Raw genomic sequence first — 9,175 nt, 5'->3', positions numbered from 1 at the left:
CGCGGCTGCGCTGCAAGGACAGCCCTAGCACTCGCTTTTCGGCCGACCCCGCCTCTGCCCGCCAAAGTCTGCGCGCGAAATCTGTGGCGCGAATCTAGGACTGCCGAGTGCGCCGCGCTGAGCAAGTGTGGCGTCCGGGGCCGCAGCGCGCCAGGCAAGTGGGGCCGCCGGCGTGGCGCTGGGGGTGGGGCGGCTACCGTGTTGAGGGCTCCGAACCCGGACCCATGGCCTCATCAGGTCTGGGTGGCGGTAGAGGAGCAGGCGTTAGGATGATGAGGGGGCCGAGAGCACGGCGAAAGGGATGTAGGCAGGCAGCAGGCCGCTGTCCGCTCGGAAGAAGAAGAGTCAAGTGGGCCGCGTCAAGCTGGACGCTGAAGGGTCTGCGAGGCCTAGGGGGCGGGGTACCCGAATAGGGGCGGGGTAGAGAAGCCTGAGGGCGGGGCCTGGGTATAGTTTCCTGGTGGGCGTGGTCATCTGGGAGTGGGGCGGGCTTGGGAGACCGCAGCCTGCCAGGCTGAGGCAGTGGCAGGGTTAATTTAGGGCGTGGCATTAATAAAGATGAGGGGGATCAGCTGGACAGAGGTGGGCCCCATAGGATATCAGTGGTGATATGTAGGTAAAAGCCTCATCCAGGGAATCTTCTGGGTAGCGAGAAGTCTGGCCTTGTGCAGGAGCTAGGGAAAAGGAGAGCTAGATAGCAAGAAAAGGGCAAAGGTCTAGGAAGGGGTGGGGCCCCAGACGGGCTTCCTTTCTGGTGTCCTTGATGACTGGCAGTTTACTCCTGGGCAAGGCAAGGTCTCTCTCTGGTCTCAGTGTCTGCATTGCTTTCGGAGATGCTGAGTTGTTTTAAGAGAATGAGAAAGAGTAATATATTTAGGGGAAAGGTGTAAAAATGTTTGACAAGGCTAGGGTGTGAGTAGGAGAGCAGACAGGTCAGCAGAATTGTGAGCCTTTATTAATCTAGAAGACAAGCGGACTGGAGCTTTCTATCCACACTTCACTAAAGACCCCTTTATATTGCTCCACATCACAGTGGCCTCCACGTTTTGAAAAGCCCTGATTATCAACCCTGAATTTTTGAAAACTGGTGTTAAAAAAACAAGTATTGGCCAATGCATTCAGTTGAAGGCACTGCAAGTGGCACTTGCTAAGTTGCTATTTAAATTTAATGAGAATCAAACCCAGCTCCTCGGTCTCACTGACTGCATTTAAAGTGTTCTGAAGTCGTATGTGGCAGGAGTTACCACGTTGGACAGCACATAACACTATCACTGCAGAAAGCTGTGTTCAATGGCATTGCTTCCAGAGGGTGAGACAAATATTTATAACATAAAGTTGTAGTAAATACTGTGTAGAAAACAGAGTGAGAGGGGATAGTAGATATTGTGTAGAAAAAATAGTGAGGAGGGAGGGCCCATGTTCCTGGCCGGGGTGATCAGGGAAGGCCTCAGTGAGGAGGTGGCTTAGGAGAGAGCTTCCTGAGCTTAGGGAGTGTCCAGACAGCCCGGGCCTGGGGCAGCAGCTGCAGGGAAGACTGGACGGCCAACTTGGTTGCTCCAAAGTGATTGAGGAAAGGAAGTTGGTGAGTTGGTAGGGAGGAAGAATTGCTTATCTGTCCCCTGCAGGACTCGGGAGTTTATTCTAAGTGAGGTGGGATGGTGGACCTCAGCTATAGTGGTGGTGTGCTAAGAGAGTTGACACTTGGAGGTGTAGCCAGTGGGACTTGCATGAGTTTGTTATGTGAGAGAAAGCATTGAGTGAGTCAACAGGAGCTCCAAGATTTGGATTGTGTTTTTTTTCCCAGGGCCTTTGAGGTAGAAAGAGCTGCCAAACATAACTTGGAATGGATAATTACTGTAAAATATTTGTTCATGAACTCTGTCAGTTTAATGTAGCAATAATGTGCTGTTTATGTACTTTGTGTGGCCTACCCCTAAAACTCCTACTGTGTCAACTTGTCCCTGTTTGGAAACTCCAGGTGGGCCTGCCCCCTCTTGTCGGGCAGCCTGTTCCTGGGAAGATTAGAAACCAGCCCTGAGATTTGTTTATGTAAGCCCCCAATCTTGAAACCATGGAAAATTGCCTAATGCTGCTTTACTACATCCTTGCTACATTCTGTATAATTGCAACTTGTCTTAGCTCGAGGTCAGTCTATAAGGACTTGTTTCTTGAGGCTGGCCATTGCCTGGCAATAAACTTCTTTTTTATTTTACCCAACTCTTCTGTCTCTAGAAGATCATTTCGACTCCTGATTTGCCACAACACCTTTATAAATACTCCATTCAGTAAAATAAGTTCATTTTGCTGTAAATTTTTTGCTGTGAGTTGTGAATTAAGAGTAGACCCACGTAACCACCACAATCAAGATTCTGTCCTGTTATCCCTAAAAATTGTCCTCTGCTGCCCAGTTTGTGGCCTACCCTTCCCCCTGGCTCTCACTATTCTGTCTCTGTCCCTGAAGCCATACATCCTGCACTGGAATACTACCCTGCAAGCAGAGGAAAGCCTTGTGTGATATCTGTACTGATCACCTGTTACCCACTGAAGGATGCTCAGGTTGTTTCCAGCATCTGATGGTCATGAACAGAGTTGCTATTAACATGCCCACGGTAACTGTAGGGAAATCAGAGCACTTGGGCAGCACTTGGGTAGTTGTGCATGTGGATATGGAGGTGGAAGTTTGCAGTCTTCTCCTGCCTGCTTCTATTTTCTAGGCTGAGAGGACAGAGGAGGGTTTGGTGGCTGGAGAAGCAGTTGGCAAATCCATTCTGAGCAAGTAAGGTTGTTGAAGGGATCAGGGAAATGTAGTGTTTTGTTGGCAGCTCTTAGAACAGTTAGTAGCTGTGCAAGTGCAGGCTAGTAACTGCAGGCAGCCAGTGGGTCCAGTTAGCATTGGGGTTTTGGCAGGTAAGTGACAAAGCAAGGGAAGCAGGCGCAAGGGAGCACCAGGATGGGGCAAGGCCAGCATGAAGAGGTGGCATTAGCCACAGGCTCGTAGGTCCAGGAAGGCCCAGGGACTTTTGGAGTTGAGTTCTTGGGGAAGGAAAGAGGAGGGCAGTGGCTGGAGAATGGGGTATTTGAATTGAGACACAAATGTGGGCAACATTGCATATAAATGGTATTTCATGCCATGGTACTGAGGCCTTTCATCATCCACACCCTTCCAGTTCTTGGCTAATTACCCCTTTGAACAAATGCAGGGCAGTGCTCCCAGCTTTCAGCAGCCAACACTCTGACTAGAACTTAGTAATCAGGTTTTGTTCTTTGTATTTATTTTTTATCACTGTATTCGATTTATGACAAATAATGCTATTCTTTCTAGGGGAATGACAGGAATTTCTTTGTTTATGTAAGTCCTGGGGATGTGGAGCTAGGTTACTTCCTGGATTGAATCCCCCTCTACCACTTAGGAGCTCTGTGACTTAAGACAAGCAATTTATCCTTTCTTTGCCTCAGTTTCTTGTCATTAAAGTAGGATGAAAACTGAGACTACCTCATCAAGTTGTTGGGAGGTTGGCTAATATAACATCTTTCTGGTTGATGTCATCACAATAACCCTAAGATCTAGGAACCACTTCCGTCCCAAACCTCTACCTTCCTGTCCCCCAGGATGGCTAGTATTTGGGAGCATGGACTCTGGAGCTAAACACTTGGTTTGGAATCCTGGCTCTGTGATCCATGTGCCTGTGTGACTGCAGATAAATTGCTCAACCTGTCTGTCCCCGAATTTCTGTATTTATAAAAATAGCTATAATGCCTAGTGATAGGATTTAAGGCACTTGGAGTAATAGTACCTAGTAATCACCTCGGTGATACAGGACGTATGGTAGTGGATAATCCAAATAAGGGAAATATAACTCTCAATCTGCTAGATAACCAAAACGCCGAGTTCATGTTCTCTAAAATTGAAGAATGAATTCTAGGAACAATGGAGGTTAAGAGTAAGAAGAATTTATTGAGGGTAAGACAGCTCCTGCCTGAGAGGGACAGGAGGGCACACCAGGAAAGTGGGTTGCTTGTCAACCCTGCTTCTCAAAGATGTTTTGAGTAAAGTCATGAGATGATGAGGTGGGTTCAAGGTGGGACAAAACTATGGTCAACCAATAAAATTAAACGTATAATTGCTTAGGTAATAATCGAGTGGGAACTCACAAGGTGGATATAAGATGGGACAAAACTAGGGTTAACCAATAAGAATAGTTGCTTAGGTAATATTGATTAAATGGGGGTCCAATGAGGACGCCAATTAGGTAGCAGAATGAAAAAGGATTTCCGGGAAGGAGTGGGCTAGCGAGGTTTTGGTCCCCCACCTGGGTGATGGGACACCTGTTTAGAATATCGGTCACTGCTGCTCATCCCTAGGGGAAGTGTGTGAATGTAGTAGTTCCTCTCTTTTGCATCCTGCCCTTCAGTCAATGTGCCCCAGTTGTCTTCTGTATTGACTCCTGGGAGGGCTGGAACCTGTCTAATTAGTTATATAACTAATATAATATATCCCACTAACTTAGCTGTCTACAATAAAATGTTGAGTCTTACAGAAAAAAAAATTAAATGAAAATTCAGGTCACACACAGTAATGGCAGAAATTGCAAAAGTGGTGTACAGAATGTTTGATCTGGAGGAAATGATTTTGGGGAGAGATGGGTAAATTGGGCACAGCCCCACAGGGCACCATAGGATTAGAAAGATAAATTCTGAATATGATCACAAGAACACAGGGGCAACATAAGATGTGTGATGAGAGAGATCAAAAAAGTGAGCGTCCCTTACAGCAAGTACTGAGAGGCGTCCAGAGGTGGCAGTGATGTGTGTTCCAGCCTAGCACTGAGAAGGGCACGGCAAGCAAGGCAATCCCCAGAGGGAAGAGACCGGGGAGAGAGTGTTACTTAGAGCTTAAACTTACTAGTTTTAAAAAATTGAATAGTGTACATTTACATGGTGGACAATTAAAGTCAGGATATACCTCTATCCTATGAAAAAATCTCATGTACACCTCTCTTCCCACATGAGTTAATAGGTTAGTCTTTCTGGAGTTTCTATTTGCAAATAACAGGTAATATTTTCTCTTACAAAATCAGTAGCATATTATACTGTTCTGTCTACTTTATTGTTTACTATTACTTAAGACTTTAATATATCTAAGGTTTCTTTCTGTGTACTAATATACATGGAGAGCTCCTTCATTCTTTTTGTTTACCTTTTATTTTGGAATAATTACAGACTCAACCTTGTAAAACAAGAGCATTCAGCTTCCCTTAGTGGTGGCATCTTACACAACTGTAGTCCATTATCAAAACTAGGAAATTGGCATCAATATAATATTTTTAACTGGACTAGGACTCTTGCCCACTTTTCAGCAGTTTTTGTGCATGCTCAAGGTGTTTGTGTGTTTGTTTTTCTGCTCAGTTTGATCTCTTCTAGAGTACAACAGTATCCTCAACAGCTCTTTGGATTTTTGTTTCAGGGACAGGTGACGAGAGAAAAATAGACCCAGAAGGGAGAATTCGAACGCCATCATGCAGCGGAGTATCATGTAAGGACCCTGCATACCCCCATATGCTCACCATGCCCCTCCTCTTTTTGCCTCAAACTTGTGCCTTTCCTAAAATAAATTAAGTTTAAGTTAGACTTCAAATTAGAATTTCCAGGAATTGAATGGTGTGGAAAATGGGAGTGAAATGTGGGGGCCAAGTAGTACATTAACCAAAATATTTTTGATTGCCGGGGACAAAAACTCTAGTCTGGTGGTTTTCATCTAGAGGTGCTTTTAGCCCCCCGGGGAATATTTGGCAGTTCTTGGAATATCTGGAGACATTATTAGTTGCCATCGACACCTGTCGGGGAAAATCAGGAATGTGCCTTCAATGCTTAGGACAGTCTCCCAACAAAGAAGGCTCCAGCTTCAATGGCAGTGATGCCTCAGTTAGGAGATCCTACACTAATGCAAATTGGCATTAGGCAAAAAACAAAGGGGATTCTTTGGTTTACACAGTTGGAAGCTGGAGTGAATAGCCCCAGCTTAGGTGGATCTACTCATCAAAACTTTGTCACTGGGGGGCCGGGGATTTAGCTCAGTGGTGCCCTGCCTGCTCGCAAGCACAAAGTCCTGAGTTCTATCCCCAGTACCTAAAAAAGAAGAAAACTTTGTCAATGGGGATCAGTCTCTGGTTGTTCAGCTCTGCTGCCTTTGACGTTGTCACTCTCAGACTAGCAATGCCAGAGGACAGAAGGTGTCTCCTCAGCTCTCCCAGCAGTATTTAGAGTCGTGCTTCAGATTGGGTCTCCTGCGTGTCTCTGAGCCAGCCACCACGGGCTCAGGTGTGCAGTGCACTGAGTGGTCAGGCCTTGGTCATGTGTCCCTGTCTGCTCATAGGTAAAAGGACAGGCCAGTCACATCCTGCGTACGGAGAGAGTTCTGGGAATAAGCATGCCAGGAAGGGCCATTACAGGAGGAGAGAGCAAATGCTAGACAGAGCCAGACCTGGACATGCTGCCACAGAAGCCCGGGGGGCAGCAGCTTACACAAATCCTGGGCTGCATCTTTCTGAGAAATTCAAGCATAGTCTGTCCTGACTGACAGCATTTTTAGTTGCTTTCTGTTTGCTTTGCTTGCTTGCTCTCTCTTCTCTCTCTTTCTCCCCACTCCTTCTTCATCTTCTTCTTTTTCTTCATCTTCTTCGTTGTCTTCTTTGTCATCGTCATCATCTTCTTCTTTCTCTTCTTTGTCTTCCAGGTTTTGCTGTGTAGCCCAGGCTGTCCTCAAACTTGTCCTGTTTTCTTAGGGTTTACAAAAAAAAAAAAGATGTCTGTTTTGGCATAGGAAAGGGTGTCAGAAGTTGAAGGGTGCAAGGCAGATTAGAGCAGTGAGGGCATACCTTTTTAGGGACTGGGTGCTTGGACTGCAACCCAGAAGCCGCTTACTTACAGCAAAGTGCCAGCACTGTGCCCTGTGTGCACTGTCAGCCAGTGCTCGGCTACTGGGGCGATGCTGGAGTGACTGGCTTGCTGCTGCCAGAGAGGGCTCTGTGTGCCCACTGTGGCACGCATGCCGTAGGTTCGCCACCACTGGATTAGAGGAGTATTGGTGCTGTTATCATTTCCCTTTTCCCCTCTTATGCTCCTGCAGGTCATTTTTCCACCCCACGAAAGAGGGTAAAGCAAAGAAGCCTGAGAAGGAGACAAACAACAGCAGCAGAGAGATGGAGCCCCCTCCAAAGTACGTAAGGGTGCCAGGATATGGGATGTTCCTTCCACAGTCAGAATTCTTTCGGTTGCAAGTTTTGCAAACCAAGTTCAAGTAATCTCAGTCTCCAAAAGGAATTTTTAAATTTTGGTAGCTGGAAGTCAAAGAGCAGAGCTAGCTTCAAGCACAGCTGGATCCAGGGCCTCAGACCTGTCTTCCGGGCTTTGATTCCATACATTTTGACTTCATTCTAGACCAGCGTTTCTCCATGAGGCAGAGAAGGTGGCCACTTGCCATCTCTTGATGATACACCTTGCTAGGGAAGACGTTACCTGAGTCACGTCACCCTGGGCCAGTGTCCATACCAGAAAGAGTATGGACTCAGCAGATTTAGCTCACATCCTTCATGCGTGCTCCCGCAACTTCCTTGTAAAAAGGTCTCTCAGTACATCAGACTTCCTGTGTGGATTTGGTGGGCAGTAAGGGACAGTTCGTAGAACCAAGTGCTTGGTTCATCAGAGGCACTCAGTACGTGGTTAGAATCAACACCCTAGATTCTCAGATCTGTCCCTTTAGGGTATACACTGCTCTGTGTACATGCACATGTAGGTTTATTTATCCACTGCATATATCTATAGTGGTTTAATTTTAAAAATTAGGTCACTGTATATATTGTTCATCAACTTGTCTCTTCAATTAACATTATGACTTAGGGATTTTTCATCATTCGTGAGCACAGGGACTGCCTCGTTCATTTTGCCTTGTGCTTTGTGTTCCATTTTATGTGTATACTGCAGAATTACTCGACGTTTCTCCATGCATGGGTATTAAGATTGCTTCCAGTTTGTGGGTGTAATAGCTGGTGCTACAGTTTAGTCTGTATGTGTGTCCTTGGCCTGTGTACAGACACTTTTGTTTGTCTAGCGTAGATACCCATATGTGGAGTTACATGTGATACATGTAAAAACGTCAACTGAGAGAAATAATTAGGAGTAACTGAAAGCTTTGAATTCCTTCCAGTATTCACTCCCCGGAAGTTCCTCCACCAGTCTGAGGTCTAGGCACCTAACAGTGTTGGCATATAAGTACTTAGCACACGAATAGGAGTTTGCCTACTGACTCCCAGGCACTGTTCATTTGGTCTCGTATCTCATGCAGCTGGGATGATGCCTGACATGTAATAGATACTCAATAACAGGCACCTTTATTTTGAAATAACAGAGGAAGACTACTATATATGCAAATTGCTTTGATACAATGGTCCATAAATGCTTCTGTTCTTGAACAATTCAGTTCAGCAAAATTTGGCTTCTGTTGATGAATGCTGCATGTAATGACATTGGATCTCAAGGGGAATTTGATTCAGTTCACAACCAGAATTGTGGAAAGAATTAAGCTTGTGAACCGAGGCACCGCTATATGTTAGGAGACATTTTTGTTGTTGTTGTTAACTTCTTGGAGTCATACACATTTATTCAGAAAATATCAAGTATCTTCTAAGTGCCAGGCACTATATTCTAGGCCCCCTGGGGTTAGTGGTGAACAAAATGGATAGCCATTCTGCTCCTAGGTTGACATCTCCTTTTGTTTTCTACCAAAAAATAACAGCCCTTCCCATGGTGCTGCGCACAAACCCACCTCACCCTCAGTGGTGATGTTCTGTAGAGTGAGAGCCCATTGCTGGTGTAAGTGCAAATCTCCTTGTTTGGGCTATGAGCTCTGTGAGTGCAGGAGCCTGTGGGTGTCAGCTGCTCTCTCAGTGCCCGTCGCCCTGCATTGTGATGGGCTGTGTCTGTGTCCTTCACAGAATGGGGGCTCAGAGCCAACATCGGGGAGGAGTTGGGCTGCTTTAACAGTAACCAAGTCACAGTGAAAATACAAGTTGCCTTTTTCTTATGGAAGACACCGAGATGTGGAGGCGGGTTAGGATGGGTAGGTTGCTCTGTACCACTAGATTGTCCTGGGATGGTTTCCATTGCTGCCCTCATCTGC

The 9,175-nt window shown here is 46.0% G+C and overlaps 1 protein-coding gene across 2 annotated transcripts in view; it reads left to right on the top strand.

The window, feature by feature from the left end:
• Positions 1 to 16: 16 nt before the first annotated feature.
• The window catches only part of Lig1 (DNA ligase 1), a 42,979-nt gene continuing 33,820 nt past the window's right edge, over positions 17 to 9,175 (top strand). For both annotated transcript variants that reach the window (XM_004867029.4, XM_004867027.4), the window contains exons 1-3: positions 17 to 154; positions 5,465 to 5,533; positions 7,127 to 7,216. In XM_004867029.4, coding sequence (XP_004867086.2) covers positions 5,517 to 5,533; positions 7,127 to 7,216 — 107 coding nt within the window. In that variant the 5' untranslated portion in view covers positions 17 to 154; positions 5,465 to 5,516. The remainder of the gene's footprint in view (positions 155 to 5,464; positions 5,534 to 7,126; positions 7,217 to 9,175) is intronic.

The sequence above is a fragment of the Heterocephalus glaber genome, unplaced genomic scaffold (genome assembly GCF_053883595.1).
Source record: "Heterocephalus glaber isolate CG9 unplaced genomic scaffold, H.glaber_assembly_v1.0 deba00001744, whole genome shotgun sequence".
Lineage (NCBI taxonomy): Eukaryota > Metazoa > Chordata > Mammalia > Rodentia > Bathyergidae > Heterocephalus > Heterocephalus glaber.
Note: the sequence above shows the minus strand (reverse complement) of the source record. Positions and strands in the feature narration are given on the sequence as shown.